Source organism: Sphaerodactylus townsendi, unplaced genomic scaffold (genome assembly GCF_021028975.2).
Source record: "Sphaerodactylus townsendi isolate TG3544 unplaced genomic scaffold, MPM_Stown_v2.3 scaffold_23, whole genome shotgun sequence".
Classification (NCBI taxonomy): domain Eukaryota; kingdom Metazoa; phylum Chordata; class Lepidosauria; order Squamata; family Sphaerodactylidae; genus Sphaerodactylus; species Sphaerodactylus townsendi.
In genome coordinates this window covers 437,025-460,154 of record NW_025950396.1, presented here as the reverse complement: position 1 = coordinate 460,154, position 23,130 = coordinate 437,025, and the positions used below count along the sequence as shown (strand labels likewise).

General features: G+C 49.2%; 1 protein-coding gene across 1 annotated transcript in view; it reads right to left on the bottom strand.

Moving 5' to 3' along the window:
- The window catches only part of TBX15 (T-box transcription factor 15), a 173,303-nt gene that overhangs the window by 41,265 nt on the left and 108,908 nt on the right, over positions 1 to 23,130 (bottom strand). Inside the window, exon 6 of the mRNA XM_048482794.1 lies at positions 18,784 to 18,848. Coding sequence (XP_048338751.1) covers positions 18,784 to 18,848 — 65 coding nt within the window. The remainder of the gene's footprint in view (positions 1 to 18,783; positions 18,849 to 23,130) is intronic.

Below are 23,130 nucleotides of genomic sequence, written 5' to 3'. Positions count from 1 at the left end.
CGTGGAAAACGGGTCCAAATGGCTCTTTGAGCGTTAAAGGTTCCCTACCCCTGATCTAGCACTTTCCCAGCTCTCTATGGTTTTTACTATAGAGTTTATGGGAAACCTTACAGCATCAAGTGATGCGGCGAAGTCACTACTGGTGACACAGCTGATATTGCTCGACACTGTTTCACCAAGTCTCTATCCCCCTTTCTCCTGCTGGTTGGCAGTGCTGGACTGGCAATGCTACATGCAGGCCGAGCTCGAATATTGCTGGCAGCAGCGCAGGTCCAGGTGGTGATGGGTATACTTTGCTTGGGGTGATAAAGTAACTGGAACTGGATCTTAAAACATCAATATGTCTCAATAGGCACTGAGACATATTGAGACATGGACATTGAGACATATCCTAAATATCAATATATCTTAATGTGGGTACTTAAATCCAGTGACCAGAGCCATGAACAGACTAGGCAAATCTTTCTACAAATCTGAAAAATACCCCATGTTGTACAAAAACCTGAAATCTAAAATAAAAAAGTAAAAACTCCGGGATTAAAACCCCTCAAAATGGTAGAAGCAGTGCCTGTAGCTTTAAGAATGAATGCCCCCCCCCCAAGCAATTGTTCGGCAACTGTCACAGTATTGCTGGCCTTTAGACCTTTGCTTCTGTCAGTAAAGACAGAGAGAGGGGTCAGGGCCCTTTCCAGGGCAGTTCTGGCGACCTTCCCCATTGAGGGAAGACTCTACAGGGTCAGGCCTGGCAGTAACCACTGAACAACCTGATTTACATGACTCACCCAAGCCTGGCAGCTTGCTATTATTCAACAGCCACCATGGTGTAGTAGTTAGAGTTCCAGACTAGGATCTGAGGGCCAGAGGTGGAGCTGCCAGGGGACAGGGGGGGCATTGCACTGGGAGCTTGCTTGGGGGCGGAAAATCACCCCTGCCCCCAGCGACGTCCCCCCACCACATCCCACACTTAGCTTAGTTCAGTCTGAAAATGGAGGCTGGAAAAGAGGCCTGTTCACTTGAGGCTGAAAATGGCCTGGTGGGAACCCTTTACTTCCCAGGAGACCTTGCGAGCCCCACCAGGCCTCAAGTGAACAGGTCGCTTTTCAAAAGGGTGCATTTTTAAAGGAGAAAAAGAAGAACCAGTGGCTATATAGAAGGACGTTTCTTTCTAACAACGCTAATACTGGGATTGCCAAGCCGAGCTGGCATAGGGTGAATGTCAGTTGGGGACATGAGTGCACCCACAGCAAATGGGGTGATGTCACTTCCTGCCGAAACCCAGAAGTAATGTAACATTTTTCCAAGGATTGCCGGAAATGTTAAGATAAATTCATAGCGTTTCCAGCAATTCCTAGAGAGGCTTGGTGTTACTTCCAGGTTTTTTCCAGAAGTGACGGCACACAATTTGCCTGAAGGTGATTTTATTCGGCGGCGGCTGCTCTGAGTGGTGGCAGGAAGAAGAGGAAGAAGAAGAGTTTGGATTTATATCCCCTCTTTCCTGCAGGAGACTCAAAGGGGCTTACAATCTCCTTGCCCTTCCCCCCTCACAACAAACACCCTGTGAGGTGGGTGGGGCTGAGAGAGCTCTGAAAAGCTGTGACTAGCCCAGGGGTAGGGAACCTGCGGCTCTCCAGATGTTCAGGAACTACAATTCCCATCAGCCTCTGTCAGCATGGCCAATTGGCCATGCTGGTAGGGGCTGATGGGAATTGTAGTTCCTGAACATCTGGAGAGCCGCAGGTTCCCTACCCCTGGACTAGCCCAAGGTCACCCAGCTGGCGTGTGTGGGAGTGCACAGGCTAATCTGAATTCCCCAGATAAGCCTCCACAGTTCAGGTGGCAGAGCAGGGAATCAAACCCGGTTCCTCGAGATTAGAATGCACCTGCTCTTAACCACTACGCCACTGCTGCTCGCTCACTCGTTCACTCACTCTCTCACTCAAGAGTGAGTTGCTTTTCAGACATAAGTCCCAGTGAGGGAGTAGTTTCCTGTCTGCCCATGGCCATGGAAATGCTGTCCTGCTTCTCACGGACACCAGCGTCCCCTGGGAACATGTTCACACCCTTTCACACAAAAGAAGATGCCTGAGGGGGCAGCTTGCTTCACAGAGAACAAGAAATTCATGAAAACAGCCACACCTCATTCCACACGACCACTTCAACAGACTTTGGATTCTCTTTAATGTGGAGTGCGGCCTAGTCTTTGATATCAGAGTTGAAAATCCCTGCAATGTTTCTTTGGAAGAACGTCACCTCAAGGCATCGCAAACCATTTCCTCCAGCAGCGTTCTTCGGCAGCTCTTGTGTACACTGTTTAACATTTTATCTGTCTGAATAGCCTAATGACAGCCAGGAACTTCCCAAACAGAATTGGGACCTGCTTAAGAACATAATGATGTGGCTGGCCTCCACACGGGCCAGGGCCTTTACAGCTCTGGCCCCGGCCTGGTGGAACGCTCTTCCACCAGCTGTCTGGGCCCTGCGGGATCTCAATGAGTTCCGCAGGGCCTGTAAGATGGAGCTGTTCCGCCGGGCCTTTGGAGGGACCAGCCGCTGATGGTGCCCCCTCCCCCTTCCCTGGCCCATGCTTGGGACTGTACCATCTGACGGGATCTGCCGTTCCTCTATTGGGGGAAGGATTTAATGTCGGGGTATGGGGCGCCATCTACACCCATATCTATTCTTGGATTTTTATTTAAGAGTTCGCACTTAGCTAGACCTCGCTGCTTTTACAGGTTTTATCTAATTTATGATGGTTTTACGACTGTATTTATTGTATGTTGTGCACCGCCTGGAGCCCCCTGGGGACTGGGCGGTATAAAAGCTGAAAGTATAAATAAATAAATAAAAATAAGAACATCAGAAGGATGGGATTATGGCACAGGGTGGAGGGGGCTCAACACGTGTGTGCCCTGGGGCTCTGAGGAGGGGCAGCCATGAACTCATACATGAGATAACTGACACCAAGAACATAAAGCAAAAAAGTGTCTCTGCACAAAGGGGCCACCCCAGCTGGACGCAAGAATCCACGTAACTGCTCCACATTATCTGTGGTCGTTTCCCCACTTACCTGCTGCTGCGCGCTACTCTCCCCAAGTAGCGCGGGGTACCCCGGCACTCCCCACTACAGGGGCGGCGACAACGCAGCCGCCCCGATGCTGCTGCTCTCGCGCCCCCTCAGCGTGCGTCATTCCTGGGGCTCCTCAAAACGGCGCCTTTTGATGACCCCGCACAGAGCGTGGGGTCGTGGGGAAGCCCGGGAGTGCACCAGAAATGACGCGCGCTGGGAGTAGCGCACAACAAAGGGTGGTCGAGGTAAGTGGGGAAACGACCTGTGAAACAGACCACCCACCTGAAGACCAGGCAGGATTCATGCATGGCTTCTGCTACAGTTGCCAGGCTGACACCAAACTGCTGTTTCACCTCACGGGAACTGTTCGGCCTGGCGAGGTACCAGATAACCATGCTGACTATCATCTCCACAGGGAATGCAGCCCGCATGTTCATGTCCTGGCACTGCAGATGGGGTCTAAGGCTGTCCATGATCCTCAGGAAGGTCTTCCTGTCATGCAGAAGTCTCCCAGCCATTCCTCATCATTCCAAGAAACCATGACGCAGTTGTGCCAACAGTCCCTGCTCCCGTGTGGATAAACCCAGTAGGGAGGGCACTGGGGAGCGGTCACCAGGGCAAACCATGCCCGCCTGCGATGTCTACTCAGCGCAGCAGACTGAAGAGGTGCCCAGACCATCTCTTCCTGGTAGTGAGGTGTGCCACCAGTGCCACAAACACACCCAGCAGCTGTGACACCTCTGGATCTGGACCCATGTTCAATAGGTTCAACAAAGAATCTCCCGGCTCACAAAACCACCTCCTACCCGAAAACCACAGAGCAGGTGTAAAGATGGGCGACAGCAATTCAAATTCAAAAGGAAGGGCAGAGACGTTCATTCAAGCTGCTGCCCCAAAACAACAGCCAATCAGAACGCAGGACACCGAGGATGTTTGCCCGTGCGCGGACACGCTTGTGGCGTAAATACAAAAGACCCGGGCTCGTGTGAAACAAACTGGTGTATTTCCTCCCGGTCTTCACTCGATTCCTTTGCAGAAACGGGCTGCCATTCGACGGGAGGAACCAGGATAAAACAGACCCGGATTGTAAGATACCGATTGTAACTCAGTATAATTGTGCCGTGCAGAAACGGCCTGTGTGTGTTTTCCTTCTGGACATCAGGTTCATCTCTCCACACACATTTAATGAACGAACTGCAGCAAATGATCTGTATAAAACAAAACCAGGCCATTCCGCTCGTTCAATTGCACCCATGGGAACTGCCCATAAATGGGAAAATAAGAGGGTATCGAACCTTTAAAGCAGACAGACCACATTTGGAATTCCTTTCTGTCCTCTGGTGAGTTATGCATGGAGAGTTCATTAAGGGCTGCTTATTGGCTGCCGGACATCTTCTTTCGTTGTTTTGTAGCAGTTTATTTGATCAGAAACCACCACAGGCAATACCACAGCTTGGCTGAATTTGATTTACTGGGATGAGAAACTGAAACCCAGGTCTCCCCCACTGTAACCACTACACCACACAAGCGTTGACGTTTTGCTTTGTAGAAATGTGTGCTCCGAAGTGTTCCCCAGCCACCAATTAATTCAGCCCAGTTTTATAGCCCCGAGTTTAGTTTTTTGTACCTAAAAGGTGGTTGGAGGGAGTTTTTGTGTGCGGAATTTATGAGCAAATAAAAACCGTAGGTTTATAATGGACACCAAACTATGCTTTTAATGGCAGTTTTTACACCCTGTGCAGGCTGCAGTGGGTAATAAAAATAAACATTTTAAAAAAAACCCTGAACACAGTGGGGGAGAGAAAAGGCTCAATTATAACAGCAGCAAACGGAAAAACCAATTTCTGCGAGGCAACTTCTTGAAAGGAGAGGCCAAGAATACATTCCTGTTTCATTGTGTGCTGCTCTGGAAGAGGGTTTTGCGGGGGGGGGGGGGTGCCTGTTTTTCACTCCTGGGGGATTTTAAATACAGGAAACTCTGCCGCAGTTCTCAAGGGTTCCGTGAGCAAGACCCGTGGCTTTCAGTCTGGCATCCCCTGTTATTTGTTTAGGTGAAAAAAAATATTTTTAGAGAGAAGTGGCAATTAGGAACAATTAAAACCTGTCCTTTCCTCCAACCTTGGTTTTTAATAAGAGGCAACAATGGCAAGGGGGTTTTTATGGCCAGTTCTACATGTTGGGTTCATGAGGGAGGAGGAGAAATCTACAAACAGGGGCCTAAATTTAGGGAAGTGTTTTGTGCACAACTAACAACAAAGCCAGGGGTCTTCAAACTATGGCCCTCCAGAGGTTCATAGACTACAATTCCCATGAGCCCTACCACTTGGCCATGCTGGCAGGGGCTGATGGGAATTGTAGTCCATGAACATCTGGAGGGCCATAGTTTGAAGACTCCTGAACAACCCCAATGGTAGCCAGAGAAATATAAAGCAAGCACAGGGATGCAAATTCATGTCTACCGTTTAAGGGCCCTCTTACATGACTCTGGGAATTGTACACCAATTTAGCTGTCACGGCTCTTTTCAGCAAAGGATTCTGGGACTTCTCCATTCGTTATCTCTATCCTTTCCTTTTGCAACCAGGACTATAGTGTCCAGGATTCCCTGGGCAATGGAGTGACTGTTAATCTAGTTTTGGTTTGGAGTCTAAGGTCGAATCCCCACTACCGTCTTCGCCAGGTTTCAGAACACAAACTAACCAGGTTTGAGGCTTGCGTGGCAGATTCCATTTCTGGCGCTCGTTCTCCCCATTAATCTTTGTTCCAGCAGGACCTGGTTGCAAGTGGCATAGACCCCATTAACAGAGGTGATCCGAGGGGAGGGATGAGGGTTGAAACCCTGACTTGTTTCCCGCCCTGGAGCGTGACGCGGAATTTGAGCAACCAATCAGCGCTGCGATGCACATGCAGCCTTTCCTTGGTTTCATTTCCGCTTTTGCGATCGGCCCACAGAAGGGGATGCAAACATTAAAAAGACAAATGTGTAACTTTGAATCGTTCATGGTTTACACAGGTAACGATGAACTGTTTGCACAGGTAAACAGTTAAATGTTAAACTTTTACACGCTGGTTTTTTTTATCACACCCCTACAATGTATGTTTCCGCAGTGGGAAAAGGTCCCGCCCCATTCAAGGCATGCCAGCCAATCAGGGGAGACCGGCGAAGTGTGCTAGCCTGGTAGTGGGGATTGCTAAGAGTTCTGCAACCGGGTGTGTCTGCTGTGTGCTCACTGCGGTGGGGAGGGAGAAACTCCGATGAAGAGGACGTCGTTTCACAACGAACAGGTTTGGATCTGCGTGCAAATTTCAAGTGGGGATTCGACCTAAGGTGGATTTCGCATGGGCCAAAAACAGCGGTGTGAAAACGGTGTGAAATGGTTTAAAAGTGTAAAAGGGTTTATCACCGTTTTCACGCCGCTGTTTTTGGCCCATGCGGAATCCACCATAGAGCTGACAGTCTTCAGGTGGGGCCTGTCCAGGGCACAGAGATCAGTTCTCCTGGAGGAAACTCAGCTTCAGAAGGCAGACTCTATGGTATACCATAGAGTACAATGAAATCCCTCTCCAAATTTCCCCCCTCTGCAGCACCATCCTCAAGTCTCCAGGAACGTCCCACACCAGACCTGGCAACCTTAGAAGGTTCTTCTTTGGGGTCAGCTTTATTTGGATCTGCCGCTGCCTTTTACTTTTAGCTCCTCTTCAGTGGCACTTATGGTGTGTGATGCCTTTGGGGGGCGGGGAATTACGCCGTTTCATTCACTGAGTACAGCATCAAAATCTTGGCAGAAGCTTCCTTAACAGGGCAGACGCCTTCCTCCTGGAGCCTGTTGTGCAGCTCCCCTGACTCAAAGCCCAGGCCGCTCTCTTCGATGCGTAATGCCTTAAAGATTTTGGTTCTCCTTGACATCAGCCAAGTGCTGCGCTGAGCTCTCCGCGGCCGCAACCGTGTAGCAACATCCTGCCCTTCCACATGTTAACGAGCCACAAGTTTCCATGATTCCCGGCCTCTTCAGAAACATGTCCGCCTGCACGAGAACGAGACTTTGTGGAAGTCTCACTCAGCTGTCGACGAAGCCCACGGTGGGGGTCCGTTCTCATAAGTCACACCTGTGAATAACTGGCTCCCCCTCCCTGTGAGGTTTGAAAGGAATGTTTTAAGCATTTTTCCCCCTTTCCTCTGAGTGGGAGGCATCCAACCTCACAACTTTAGGAATGTTAATACAGGTAATGAGAGACAACGGTATGGGTTAAGCCCCACCTCCTTTTCCAAGCAGGTACCATAGATTTGGAGGTCTCAAAAAGACAGAAGGGCCTGAAGAAGAAGATGCCTGGATCCAACATGGAAAGCTTCCTTGAGCCAGACTGACCAGGCCAAGGGGCTGGTGTAAAGGATTCAATGGTGTTGATGGTGAAGTAACCTTGAGTGCATTCCACAGCCCGGGCGATGGGCCAGATGCATCGGCGGAGACTTTATCTTTGCGCGGGAGATGAAGACTCCGTTTCCATGGGAAGCAGGAAGGGGGGATGGGGTGAATGGTGTTATAACCTGTGCTTCTGGCGGGAAGTGCCATTCCTGCCACTACGTGTATGTGAGCTTTCTAAGATGTCTTAATAAACGGACTTTTACACCCAAAAAAGCCTTTATATTTCGCTTCTATGGGAATTCCTTACATTGTGGTGGCAGGAATCCTAATTCATCTATATCTTTGCAGTGGACCCCTCTTTGTCTTGCTGATGAGAGGTTGGAAAGTTACTGCGGAAGGTGCGGTAGAGTTCTTCAAAGAGGGCTCCGGAACCTTTCCCTTCTGGATCTGGAGGAACCGGCAGGGAGAACGGGCCTCGCTGGTGGCTTCCTTTTCCCTTCGTCCTTCGTGACGTCGTAGCACGAAGTCTTCCTTTACTCCGCTGGAACGAAAGAGTGGACGGACGACGTAACTCATGAGGACTTCCATGAGTCGTGCTTGGGGCTTCGTCTTGATCGAGCCTGTGGATCGGATCTCTACCCGCTGCGTGGATTACAAACCTCAGATGCAACTCTGTCATGAGAGGAGACGGGCTTGACCACCTTTCATAGCGCAACCTGCAGGAATCCATTGAACGGTTCCTCCTGGACTCGTATTTTGGTGATGCTCCCAAGGAAACCACCGCGTGGGCACAGTACTGGGGCCCGTCCAAAAGGACTCGATCTTAAATTCCTGGAAATTGGGAGGGGTATCCGTATCGCCTCCCAATCGACCCCCCTGATCCCTGGCCAGCGACCGCGACCTGAGGTGCTCCGGGAGCCACCGGTGGCCACGGCAGTTACGGTGTTCTCCGACGCCTCGCTTCCAGACGCACGTAAGAGTCCGAAGAAAGCTCGTTTCCACTCCCAGCCGGATCTGTTCCCTCTCCCATCGAAGCGAGACTTGGGATGAGGAAGTGGGGCGACCGCGAGATCGCCCAAGAAGCATGGACCTCGTGGAAACGCCAGCTAAGTGGGAGGAGGAACGGGCACAAGCTGCAGCAAGAGCGCTATTAAACCCGCAGAGGGACCGAGAAAGGCAACGCGAAAAGAAGTCCAGCTCGAAGTTTGGACCGCGCATAAAGACGCCGCCAGCCTAACTTAATAATATGCTCATAGAATCTGTCAAGGTCCATGATAAAGTCCTGGAACACTCCAGACTGGATTTTACAACGGCAACGCCGAATAAGCGTTCAGGCGCTCTGGCGCGACGCAGTGAGCTTCACTGGAAGCCCTTAAACGGGACCTATAAACTGGCTAAATTGGAACGAAAAGCTGCTTTGCATGCGCACCAGGATGCACTTGGGACTCGCTAAGCGAGAGGGAGCTGGCTGCGCTTGGAGAGGGAACTAAGGAGGCAGCAGACCAGGAAGCCCCTGGTTGGAGTCTATGCTGTTACTGATCATGCCGGTGCCAGGGGGGCCACGCATCTGGGTCCTTGCCACCCAAACGCCAGCGCACCGGCCAGCGCTCGGGATTCCGCCTGCACTGCATAACAGCTGCCTGCCCAACCTGCTCAACCGCTGCGCAAACCACCTCCTTAGCAGGCTAAGAGTCCATGAACGGGCTACTCATCGCCCCCCGATACCAGCCTCCGTTTTGATGGGACCGCTTCCAAACTTCCCTACTTCATTTTGCACCTCAATGCCCACTTGGAAGACTATGATGATTTATACCGGTCTGAGCGCGAAAAAATACGGGACATCGGCTCAGTCCTGGATGGGGTAAACCGACAGCAACCTAATGGTTCGCGGACTCTTTGGGTTTGCAGGATGAGGACTCTCTATTGCGCCCGCAGACTTCTCCAAGCCTTTAAGAGCTGCTTTCAAGATCCAGGCCGAATGAAGCTATCCCCGCATCCATCAAACCATCCAGCAAGGCAACCACCGCTTGCAGAATTCTCCTGGGCCCTCGCGGAATTTCTACGCTGCTCGACTTCCTCCTGAGTGGCCTGAACGCATGAAATGCTAATACTTCTCGGATGCCGTGGACGGCAAGCTACGCGGAAACGGTAAAGCTTTAATTGCTCCTCGTACTATTGCAGATTGATCCAGTTAGTCCCCTGCGGCGCTCGCTTGAATACGCCAGGCCGGAGGTCAGCCTTTTACTAAAACCACTAATGTGTCTCACCAAGTCGCTTCCAGCCGCCTTACCGAACCACCTCTTGAACGCCGACTGGGATTGTGTCTTTACGCGGAGGGCCAGGCTGGCCTTAGCCAGCCAACTGTCCCAAGAAACAAAACCAACCGGCCCAGCTCCACGCGACTCCGCCTGCCAACCACCATCGTGGTCAGGGCCGCCCTACAGGCTCGCCTAAAGCGTTACCGGCGGCGCACCAGAGGAGGGGGGAAGCAGCTGCTTGCCTTTCTTCAGCCTCCATGGACATGGGCCCAACTCCTGACGGTGAGGAAGGCAGCGCCCCATTACTGTTCAAGCATTTCTGGCCAACCTCAAACACACTCGCGATATAGCCTCGCCTCAGGGATTCCGCTGCTCCCACTGCTTAATGCGCCCCAGGTGGCAGAGGAGCTAGGTCTGACCTAATTCCCTGGCTAAGCTCATACCATTCACCCAAATGGACGGCAGCCCCTCGAACGAAGGACCGCCCAGTACAAAACACAGCCGTTTCTCCTCCGCTATACCGACCAGTTGGGAGAAAATTAGTTTTAGTTTGGGGCCAGTGGCCAAACACTCCACAGTTTTGGGCATGCCTTGGTTATTGTTGGCATGAACCAAAAGTTCATTTGAAAGAACGGATCCTAGAATTCACTGACCCTCCCTGCGGTGAACACATGAATTGGGAGAAACCCAACGCTCTCCTGACACACCCTCCCTGGCTTCCTAGCGACAGTTCCCATTCTATTGGCATCCCACCTGCGTATCATGATCTAGCCAGAGGTGTTCAGGGGCAGGAATGCGAGCAGTTGCCACCCCACAGAGACACTGGACTGTAAGATATTGTTATACAACCAAGGGCTTAACTACCCAAGCAGGTAGAATTCACCGCAGCATGAGTCCTCAAATGAGAGAAGGAACTGTGGCTCTCTGGACAAGCAAGAACCTTGCTCGGGTTCATAATACCACGGCGGGCCTACCAAACACACACACGCTTTCGCCCTCGCTTTGTTTTGTAAAGAAGAAAGATGGGTCTTCTGAATGCTTTGCACAGATTATCGATGGTCTCAATCTCGCGGTCTCCCTGTCCAATAAATATCCTTCGCCTTTATTCTACATCCCTTGTATTTTCTACTTTCGGCAACATTTTTTACCAAATTGGACTTGAGAGAAGCTTACTACAGAGTCAGAATTGCTGAAGGCTATGAACACCCGATCATGCGTTTAACGCACACAAAGTTTGGACAGTTTGAATATTTAATAATGCTATTCGGGTTAAGTGGGGCCCCCCGGAGCTTTTATGGCCCTTATCAACGAAGTTCTCCATGATTTATTGTACAAGCGGGTTGTGGTATACTTAGATGACGCTTTTAATTTACTCACAAACCATAGAAGAGCATGAAATATTGAGTTCGAGAGGTATTGAAAGCGGCTTTGCTTTTTTTGACAACTCTCTCTTTGCCAAACTCTCCAAATGCTGTTTCCATCAGACCTCCATTGACTATTTGGGTTATCGGATTCAAGCCGAGGGGCTTGAAAATGGATCCTGCTAAAATTGACGCGAGTCCTCCAATGGCCTGCCCCTTTCACCAACCGCAAAGAACTCCCAGTCGTTTCTTGGTTTTGCTAAATTTCTATCGCGGACTTTATACCCCCAATTCGCTGAACTGACTCTCCTCTCACAGACCTCTACGCTGGCACTAAGTGGGTAAAGATCCACCGTCCGCCAAGCCCGGGCCCCCCTTTTCCTGAGGTCTGAGGAATGTCAAACAGCCTTTCAACTCTTAAAATCTCGCGTTTACTAATCGAACCTGGCATCCTAAAGCACCCTGACCCAGATCTCCCGTTTGTGGTTCACGTGGATGCTCGGACAAAGCACTTGGGGCAAGCCCTGTTGCAGAAAAATAAAGATGGTAGGTTGGTTCGCGGTGTTTATTTGTCTAAAAAAATTCTCTGGTGCTGAACTCAACTGGACTGTGGGAGATAAAGAGACTCGCGACCCATCAAAAGTAGCACTTCTCCACTTCTTACTACTCGGCTGGAGGGGGCTTTAAACACCCTTTCAGGCTTGGTCGGATCATAAAACCTGGCAGCTCTTTTCCACCCCTCAAGATGTTCCATGGAAACAACCCCGTTCGGCAATGATTTCTTCTCGCTTCTCTTTTACAGTCCATTTTTTTCCCCTGGGAAAACCAACAAACTGGTTGACTTGGCTGCTCAGCACCTGGGAGTGTAGTGGAGCTTTCGCCTTACGAGACATTCCGCGCTTTCTGTTCTTTCCCCTCCCAGTTGGGGTTAGGTGTCTCGATCTCAAACGCCCACTTCTCCTCCACCCCCATTCCTAGTCTCGCCTCCCCTTTCCTGCGGAACTGGAGGAGGCGGGCTGCAACGAGCCTCCAGCGAGACTAAGGTGACTCCCACCGTGCGCTTGGAGAATGGAGTTTGGCGAGGGGAATGTTGGCACGCGTGCCTCCCCTCCGCCAAGCAGGTTCTTGAAGCTTACGCCACCATGCCCGCTCTGGAAACTGACATTTTTTGCTTTTGAAAACTCTCTGCATTTAGCCCACGGGCAGTTCTGGTGTTAGCGCCGCTAATAGCGCAAAAGCACATTGAGGCATTACATTAAAAGGTTGCTCCGGTTTGTGCAGAAGCCAAAACCATCCTCGGGAAAGCCCCATGGGCTATTGAAACCTCTCCCGTGGCCTCCGCACTTGGGAAGTCATCTCCATGGATTTTATTCACCAGATTTTTGCCCGAAAGTCATGGCAACACGGTTTTGTGGGTGGTGGTAGACTTGCCCTCTAAGCAAGCCCATTTCATTCCATGTGCTTCCATCCTCCGCTCCTAAGCTATAACGGCTGTTTATTCAACATACATGTTTACCGCCTCCCCATTCGGCCTTCGCTAAGGTGGTCTCCGACCGCTGACCCCCACTTACATCTCAAAAGTTCTGAAGCGTTGCTTTTAAGTTGTTGGGGGGTCGCCGACATCGCCGCCTTACCACGCTCAAAGTGACGGCTAGGACGGAGTAGAACCAACAGAACCCTTAGAGCAGTATTTACGCGAAATAAGCAACAACTACCACCAAGACAATTAGCGCGGAAAGCTTATTCCGCTAAGGAATGTACGCCACAACAATCGCGGTTCATAGTAGTACAAAGAAAACCCCTTTGAAATTGTGTCTGGTCGCTCCTTCCGGCCAAGGTTACCACATCCACCGCTTTGACAGCTTTGGACCCCAAGGAGAATTTCAACAATGGATTTCATCCTAGTCGAGGGATGGAAGTCGGTCCAGACCGTACTTTACAACAAGCAAAGGGACTCCCAAAACTGCAAGCGGATAAACACCGCTTTCGGATTTCCTCTCCGCGCGGTGGGCTCCTCGGTGTATTTATCTGCCAAAAATCCTCGAAGGCGACGTATAAATATTCCAAACTTCTGGTAAGAGATTGGTGGGACCTTTTCAGACATTACTGAGTGACATGCGATGTCACTGCCCGCTTAGATTTGCCTAACTCTCTTAGTAACATCCATCCTGTCTTCCATTCCAGCTTGCTCAAGGAGGTTCCCGCTTCCGATGCCTGGCACTCCATTCGGAGAGCCCCACCGACTATTATTTATTGATGGCCACAAGCACTACGAAATTGACGCTTATCCTGGACTCTCTGCGCTTTAATCGCATAAGCGCCAGTAATATTTAGTCTCTTGTGCAGGATATTCACTCTGCGTGCTAATCAACGGGTTTATTCCTCAAAATATTGAAGCCCCCACCCTTTATTTCTGCTTTCCACGGCGCCTTACCAAGCCATAAAACCTGGGGGGAAAGGGTCTTCTTTAGGGGAGGCAGAGTGTAAAAGGATTCAATGGTGTTGTTGATGGTGAAGTAACCTTGAGTGCATCTCCACAGCCCGGCGATGGGCCAGATGCATCGGGCGAGACCTTTATCTTCTTGCGCTGGAGATGAAGACCCGCTCCCATGGGAAGCAGGAAGGGGGGATGGGGTGAATGGTGTTATAACCTGTGCTTCTGGCGGGAAGTGCCATTCCTGCCACTACGTGTATGTGAGCTTTCTAAGATGTCTTAATAAACGGACTTTTACACCCAAAAAGCCTTTTATTTCTGCTTCTATGGAATTCCTTACAGCTGGGGGCTGAGAACTGATGAAACTCTTGGGAGCAGAGAGGAAGCTCTGGTCGGTTTGAGACCACTGAAGGAGACTCTTGCTGGAGTTCTGGAGGCAGCAGCCATTTTGATCATGTCCATGCCCAAGGAGTTGAAGGATTTGTTATACGTAATGGAGAATCTGTAGGCAGCTGAAATATCCTAAGCATAAAGAGTCTGCCCTATTTTAATAACAAAGAGGGTATACACAGAGAGAAAGGGACAGAGGGAATTGCGTTTATCCCTCATTTCCTTTGAATCCCCTGACCAGTCCGATGCTGTGCTGAAATGATACTTGCAAACATTTTCCTTTTAACAAATGCCTCTTAATGTTGGATGCTGACGGCCGTTCTCTGCACCACATAGACCTCCACTGTCTTGGACGTGCTATTTTAAAAGGAGGGCACCTGGGGGAAGGCTGGCAGTTGGCAAGCAGCTATTCCTCCAGGCCGTAAACCATCCCTGAGGTACCCAGGAGAGGGGCAGCTGGAGACACAGAGGCAAGGTCTCAGAGTTGGCAAGGAAGCTGGGGTTCCTGACTCTCCCCAGTGGGAAATTCCTTCAAAGGTTAAGTGGTGAAAGCAGTTACTGTAGAGTAGGGGTGGCCAACTTATTGTTATGGCCCTGATCACCCCCCATATATTATTACAATATATATTTTCTTTAAAATCATATTGGCAGAAGCCAGTTGTCACAACACCTCTCTGTGTAGGTAGCAGCATGTCCACTTGACAGCAAGCCAAAGGTCAAAGGTTTGCTTCACAAAATCTAATCAAGAGGATGAGTTACTCCTGCATAACCTGGAGGTCTCATTTTGTTTGAGGGGATGCTTGATTACCACACCTTGCAAAGATACTGTTAAAACAAAGAATATGGAAAGACACAGTAATATCAGATACTGCATTTCCTTATCTCTTCTGGAAACCAGGTCAGCAACAAATGGTTGCTTCTCTGCATCTCCTGCATTAGGAAAGTTATGACTCTGCATCTCTCTGCATTAGGAAAGTTATGACTTTCCTAAACCACTCACCTTATCCCGATCCAACGTCTCAGCCAAATCTGAATATCCTGGGCAGTGACTCTAAAGAGTTAATCTGCATGGAAGCCTTGCAGCGTTTCCTCGTTTAGCCTAACAATGCAATTTGGCCCCATTGTCCCGGACTTAGATGAGCTGATTAATTAGCTCTGCACCCCAAACCCAGCACAGATGTGAAACTTAGTGCAATTGGTTCCTTTTCCCGCCAAGAGAACTATCTACCTTATAAAAACCTAGTTCACCTGCAACACCTTGCTCATTACTAGCCTGTGCCTCCCTTGGTCTGGTCAGTGTGAGACATGATATCGTCTTCTCCTGGGTTTCTGTGCTGGCGTGGAATCCCTGCCTTCTACTGCTTCATGTGCTCCTTAAGATCGTTAGGTAACGTATCACCCTGCTGCCTCCCAACTCCCTCTCTATCTTCCCACCTACTTTTTCAACCTTTCTATATACTAGGAACTTGCATGTATGTGCTCTTATGCCTTGCTGTATGTATGCTTTTTAAACCAAATTTATATAAATATTTTGAAACTCAATTTGGACTCTTGCATTACTCTGCAGAACGCTCCTTGCCAATCCCTTCCCCGTATTCATAGTCTAAAATATCCCTTCCTAGCCGCCTCTCACACTGCCAAGTTGAGTGCTCATTCCCCTTCACTATTTTAAACCATATGTGTGCTGTTACACTCTTAGCAGCTGGTGGAGATTCCCTTTTAATAAATGTATAACCCCTGTTAGGCTAGGTAACACTATGGTGCTCCAGATGTTCATGGACTACAATTCCCATCAGCCCCTGCCAGCATGCCCAATTGGGGCTGTTGGGAATTGTAGTCCATGAACATCTGGAGCCACCCCTGCCATAGAGAGAGAAAGAAATCCCCCTCCAGGAGAAGTTGGGAACCCTTGGCAGAGGGCTGGGTGGAATAGGGCCTGCAAGTCAAAGCAGGCCTGTTCCGCCACAGTATCCTTGGCCCTTCCCAAGTTCTCTCAAAGCAAACAAGTCCCTTGTATCAACCACATCTTTCCTGAGGCCCTGGCTCTTTCATTTCCATCAGGGATGGGGTGGGCTTCCTTGGGCCAGTCTAGCAATAATCTGGCACAACTAGATTCCTTTCTCAGATGTCTGCAAAATTCATCTGTGCTGTAGTGTGGGTTCAAATGGGCCTCCTGTGCCCTGGTGGGAGGCAATGACATCACTGTTGCTTGAGATCCAGACTGCAGATGGGGGTCTTCCTCAACCAGCCCCCAGATTGTGACTGATTTGACGGTTGACGGCTGGCTGGTTTTCCACTGGCATAACTGTTTTTTCCCTCCATTTCTGGTCAGTTGCCAGATGAGATCTTTTTACATACATATAATGGAGGGAATAATAGAGAGGCCCTGTTTTCGCCATTTTACCATGAAGGAATTTGCTGCGCCGTGCCTTTGTGACCTTTGCCACGCTTGGCTTGCACTCAATTTTAACTTTCCCTTTAGCCCAGGTTTTCTTTGTGCCTCAAAGAAAGCTTCTCCGAATATCACCGCGACTACGCTACTTCCCTTTATCTCCTGATATCTCCTCGACAGGAGAGCAGAGACCTGGGCACTTCAGATGACTTGACTTTGGTTGGTGTTATCAAGTGCTTGGGAGTGACACTGGACATTGCAGGGTGTCATGTGACGCCATCACGTCACTTCTGGTCACATAACCAAAAGTGGCACCGCACACCATGGAGACACTCTGGCAATCTCCAGAGTGGACTCCAATTCCCAAATCTCTGTGGTTTTAACAGGATAGCAGGAGACCTGGTCTGCCTGCTTTTGATCCTCAGCATTGTCTCTAGACTCTTTAAACCCAGCGAGCTTCAGTCCTTGACCCCAGGGGCCCACCCCTGCACAGGTGAGCCTTCAAACAAGGTCCATCTCAGGTGAGGCACCCTCCCTTGACAGATTTTGACCTCTAAGTGTAACTGTAAGGGTGCATAAATAGCAGAGAGGGCCTGGGATCCTCTAAGAGCCGCCATCTTAATCCATAAGGGAGGTCAAAAAGTGTGGGGGTTATGCAATATTGGTCCTTGATATGGCTGCCATCTCTGAGTCAGGAAATTCCTAATATGGCTTAGCTGCCTCTGGCTGTACTTTAAAAAGCCTACATGTCGTGCAAATTCACAGTGATTTAGAAAAAGAATACTTTCCATTGACTTCAAACCAGTACTCATTGTGTTTGTTTCAGCAGTAAGTCTCCAACCCACACAAACCCACACAAACAGATAGTAGATTTTCCCACAGGGACAATATAGTCCAGTTGTGAGTGACTCCTCTAATATAACAAAACTGCCTAATCCCTTATGAACCCTCCTGGCCATTACAGTAAGGTGACCAGACGTCCTGCTTTTGGCGGGACAGTCCCGCCTTACACCAATCTGTCCCGCGGGGTTTTGTACCTGTCCCGATTTTGCCTTCTGGGGCGCTCCCGGTTCAGGGGACCGCCCCAGAAAGCAGTGCGGCAGCCTCCCACCCCCCATCCTGCTTTGTGCTTTGGCAGCCCTTGTAAAAGCAGAAAGGCAGGGTACCTATTTACCTACCAACTACTGCTGCAACTTACTACTACTACTATTACTACTGCTGCTACCACTGCTCCCATTATTACTGCCGCTACTACTACTGTGTATGTGTGTTAAGAGCCATCAAGTCACTTCCTACTCATGATGACCCTATAAATTAATGTCTGGCAAAACACCCTATCATTAACTGCCTTGCTCTGGTCTTGCAAACTGAATGCCCTGGCTTCCTTTCTTGAGTTGATCCATCTCATGTTGTGCCTTCTTCTATTCTTGCTGCCTTTCACTTTTCCTAGCATTATTGTCTTTTCCAGTGACTCTTGTCTTTTCATGATGTTACCAAAGTATGACAAACTACTACTGCGACTATTACTACCACTATCACCAATAATAGTACAGATTCCCCACTCTGCCGCTTGAGCTGTGGAGGCTTATCTGGAGAATTCAGATTAGCCTGTGCACTCCCACACATGCCAGCTGAGTGACCTTGGGCTAGTCACAGCTTTTCAGAGCTCTCTCAGCCCCACCCACCTCACAGGGTGTTTGTTGTGAGGGCAAAGAGATTGTAAGCCCCTTTGAGTCTCCTACAGGAGAGAAAGGAAGGATATAAATCCAAACTCTTCTTCACTCTTCTTCTACTATTTGAAACTGAAGGAACTTAGCTGCCATTCATCTCTTGACTCCTGGGTCATTTGAACAAGCATGACAACTTGTGTGGCTAGAAGCCCACATGCTGCCCAGTTCCATAATCCTTGCAAAGCATCCAGAACAACCTGATCCAATAATTTGTACAGATAATATTTAATGGGCACCAGGATGTGTGAACAGTACTCTTGCCCCAACCAGGCATGGTCAGATTTGATAGCACTTATCCCCACTTAGGGCCCTCTCCAAAGCAGATGACAGTCACAGTCCAACTTGGTCTTTCCAACCATCTTTTTGGAAAGGGATGTACAGTCACAGACAACGTTCCCTGTAAGCTGCATGACCACATGAGTTGCGCGGACACTACACCATATTGGTGTTGCGCAGGTCAGGCAGCCACCAGCAGGGGGAGCTCTTGCAGGTGGCTCAGTTCCACACGGAGGTAGGGAACTTCCATACAGATCCCTACCACGGTTAGAGGGACTATTGGTCATAGATATCAGTAAGCTGGACCAAATATATACTATGGTAACGGTACCTTGAAACTGATGTACCCTGATCTTGTACTACTGGTCACTGACTGTAAATAAAATGATTTATGACTTATGACCTTATGACACTCTCTTTTCAGATATTGCATGGAGAGAACCTAAGTCAATGCAAGTAATGAGGGAAGAGTTAGCTCAAAACTACAAAGTAATATTGAAGGGACCATCTTACCTGTTCCTTCCAGAATCCCTGAACCCTTTTGCAAATGGATTCCGGTCAATTTTTAATCTGGTGATCTGTAACAGAATACAGGCATTTACATTTCTATTGTTACCATCTTTCCATTATAATTTCCCAATTGCCCTTCTCCCCCGCAACTCACAGTCAATTGCTTTGCAAAATGTTAAGCATAAATTCTACAAGAGATTGGGCTGCCGACTTTGGGATGGGAAATTCTGGACATTTGGCGGTGGGGACTTGGGAGGGCAGGGTTTCAGAAAGAAAAAGACCTTGGAGGTCTCCCATCCATATAATTGTCAGGGTTGAGGATGAAAGTATTTGACTGGTCCAAGGTCACCTGGTAAGTTTCCATGATGCAACTGGGGATTTGAACCTGGATTTCTGAGATCCTAGTCCAGCAGTGGCGAACCTATGGCGCGGGTGCCAGAGGTGGCACTCAGAGCCCTCTCTGTGGGCATGTGCAGAGTCCCCCACACACACACACATCTAGGCTGGCCTGGACCACTGGGCTCGATTATTAACATTAAACCTAAGACCTAGTTTTGGGGAAGCAGTGTAGGTAACCCTGTTAAGCGCTGTTAAACCCCACTGATTTTCATGCGAGGCAAGGGGTCCTCTAAGGTTGGCATCAGAGAATGGCGCTGCTCCCCCCAAATGGATGCCCTTCGGAGACATTTCTGGAATCCATTTCATTCTGCTCAAGCCTGGGTAGGAAAGGGGTTGGCAGCTGACTTTTCCCCCCGGCCAAAGAATGTTCCAGGCTTTTATGCACAAGGAAGGACTAGTTAGAGCCCCTTGTGTCACCTCACGGTATTTTAATCAGCATGTCAAGCAGACCGTTTCCAACCAAATCTGCATCCAACTAGTCCAGACATTTAGATTTATGAACCGTCAAAAACTATCCTACCCTTTTGGTCTAAATCGCCAGAAAAGCAATCAACTCGTCAATCAACTCTTTTGATCTCTGGAATCCCTGCCACAGCACCTCATGTCACCTCAGAACCTGTTTTAGGGTGTAAAATTAGGTCCTTGGTCCCCATGTGCGTGTCTTGGATCCATGCCACACACACACATGCACACACACAAACACGCCTCACAGCAGTGGCGTAAGAGGTTAAGAGCTCATGTATCTAATCTGGAGGAACCAGGTTTGATTCCCCGCTCTGCCGCCTGAGCTGTGGAGGCTTATCTGGGGAATTCAGATTAGCCTGTACACTCCCACACACGCCAGCTGGGTGACCTTGGGCTAGTCACAGCTTCTTGGAGCTCTCTCAGCCCCACCTACCTCACAGGGTGTTTGTTGTGAGGGGGAAGGGCAAGGAGATTGTAAGCCCCTTTGAGTCTCCTGCAGGAGAGAAAGGGGGGATATAAATCCAAACTCTTCTTCTTCTTGTGTGTGTGTCGTCTCTTTTGTTTCCAAAATGGCTGATCATTTTCCTTTCTCAGCTCTGCTTCTCATGGATGTCTCTCTCTCTGGGAATTGGAAATGATCACCCATCCGCACAGTGCTATCAAGCCTTTTTCCTTTTCTCCTCTTAGCTCTTGTATGATTCTGTGTGCTTGTTCTTTGATTGCATGACATTTATTTTTATTTCTAATGAAACTCGTTTCTTTGCCAACAACTGCTTGCTTTTTTTGAGAGTTTCCGCTTGGGACAATCCTGGTATATATATATAGGTTGTAGGTCAGTGGTGGCGAACCTATGGCACGGGTGCCAGAGGTGGCACTCAGAGCCCTCTCTGTGGGCACGCTCAAACAGAGTGCCTGCTCACACATCTAGGCTGACCTGGGGCACTGGGCTCGATTATTAGCATTAAACCTAAACCTAGTTTTGGGGAAGCAGTGCAGGTAACCCCGTTAAGTGCTGTTAAACCCCACTGATTTTCATGCAAAGAACTAAAGCGCAATTCTTTACCTGGGAGTAAGCTCGGTTGCTGGCAATGGGGCTTTCTTCTGAGTAAACCCTCCTAGGATCGTGATTCACCCATTGGAAGAGTGCACGGTTGCTTCAAAGCAAAGCCACCAACTACCACCAAGCTTACTCCTGAGTAACGCATGCCTCAGAGCCAACTGTTTTTTCTAAACTAAAACCTCAGTATTCAGGTTAAATTGCCGTGTTGACACTTTGCAATAAATAAATGGGTTTGGGGTTGCAGTTTGGGCACTCGGTCTCGAAAAGGTTCTCCATCACTGTTGTAGGTCCTAGTTACTCCCCTTTCACTCTGCCTCTTCAACTAATTCCCTTACGTGGAGAAACTGCCTGCCTGAGGTAACAGTGTCACTTAATTCCCCCGCACACACCCTCCTACTGGTTGCCATTGGCACTGCCTGGCAACCCTGCCTGCTTATCAGGGAATTGAGCCAGTTACTGACGATGTAGATCAAGAGTGGATTTCTACCCCAGTTTGCTCAACCATAATGAGTCTCAAAACACTTCACTTCCACAAAACGTTCTTATCCTTTGCACTGTAGATGGCGCAAAAGTGTATTTCTTGGGTCCCATGCAGCCAATAGAGATGACCTTGGCACCAAAATGGAGGGAGAAACAGAAAGGCCAACAAACACAGAGGCTCCTAGCAACCATCCGATTGGTTGGTTGGTTGAGGTAGAAGGAGGAAGAGGAGGAGCTTTTGGATTTATACCTGCCTTTCTTGCCTGTAAGCAGTCTCAAAGTGGCTGACAAACTCCTTTCCATTCCTCTCCCCACAACAGACACCACGTAAGGTAGATGGGGCTGAGAGAGTTCTGAGAGAACTGTGACTGGCCCAAGTTCACCCAGCGGGGTTCATGAGGGTGAGGAAACAAACCCAGCTCACCAGATAAGAGTCTGCCACTCATGTGGAGGAATGAGGATCAAACCCAGTCCTCCAGACTAGAGTCCACTCTTAACCTTTACACCACAGATTCAAGACACACCTGCTCTCCATCACTGCCCATTCCCTCTTCCTTTTGCGCAACTGCTTAATCCGTAGGTGTCAAACTCGCGGCCCTCCAGATGTTACGGACTATAGCTCCCATCATCCCCTGCCAGCATCATGCTGGCAGGGGATGATGGGAACTGTAGTCCATAACATCTGGAGGGCCGCGAGTTTGACACCTGTGGTCAATCTATCAACTTCTGAAACAACATTATTCATTTATAAAAACAGAAAGTGGTAGTCTCTGTTCAGGGCACATTAGAATTAATTAATTAATTAGTTTAAGAATAAAAAATGTTAAACATATACCTATATATGACTGAAAAACCACCCCACTTTATTAATTCTTTTTTTAAAAAAAAAGTTGGCTCCTTCTGCAGTTCTTACCAAGACTTGAATGTCTGCACGAATGCTCTACACATGTAAAAGTTCATGTGGCAAATCTCCCGTTCTTGATTTAAGGCTATTTTTTTTTCACTCTCTGGAATCTGTGGCCTCACACTGTAGATCCCCGTGTGTGTGTGTGTGTGTTTTTTCCACCAGTTGGGTTACACCACCTGTCTTTTCCTTTCAAGCTAATTCGTGCTGTCATCTTAGTTTGCTCTGCTAGCTTAGCACTAAGACCACCGTGCTCCTAATATATTGTAATGGGACTTGGCTTGTACCAATATTGTTCTTCCTTCATACAGCTATGATACATGGCTGATGCCTTCATTTTAGAGTGCCGTAATCGGCATTTTGTGCCCAGACCTTGTTTCTGGATTCAGGAAAGGGCAGTCCCCCCCCCCCACATCCACAGATTGGAACTCTCACGGAATCCCACCTGATCAGTTGTGATCTCTTATAAAGCTGCCTTATCTTGCAGCTTTATAGGAGCTGAACCTAGAGCATCTTCACTGAGCAAAAGGCCTCCATGTCCACCGCCTTTTCTTGGAAGGGAGCAGTAGGATGACAGGGTCACTTGGCAGTGGAGAGGCCTCCATAGGTAGGTTCAAAGGCTTTAGGTCCTCCTCTTCCTGTCACATGACTTCCTGCCACAAGCTTCAGCTCAATGGGCGCCATACTGCCACCTGGAGATAATGCTGGGTCCCTGATCTGAAAACACAGAGTTGCCAACTCTGAGTTGAGAAATTCTTACAGATTTGGGGCTGGACCCTGGGGAGGTTAGAGTTTTGAGGACCTCAGCAAGGGTGCTGCTATAGGTTCCACCCTCCAATGCTGCCATTTGCCCCAGAGCAGTGGTGTATCTGCCTAGGGACAAGGGGTACCCCTTGTCCCCAGGCGCCACTCTTCTAGTCACGTGGGGGGCGCAAAATTGCCCCCCCCACGTGACCAGGAAGTCCTGCTGTCTCATCATTTTTGCGTGCCTCGCCCCCATCCAAGGCACGCAAAAACGACGAGGCAGCAGGACTTCCTGCTG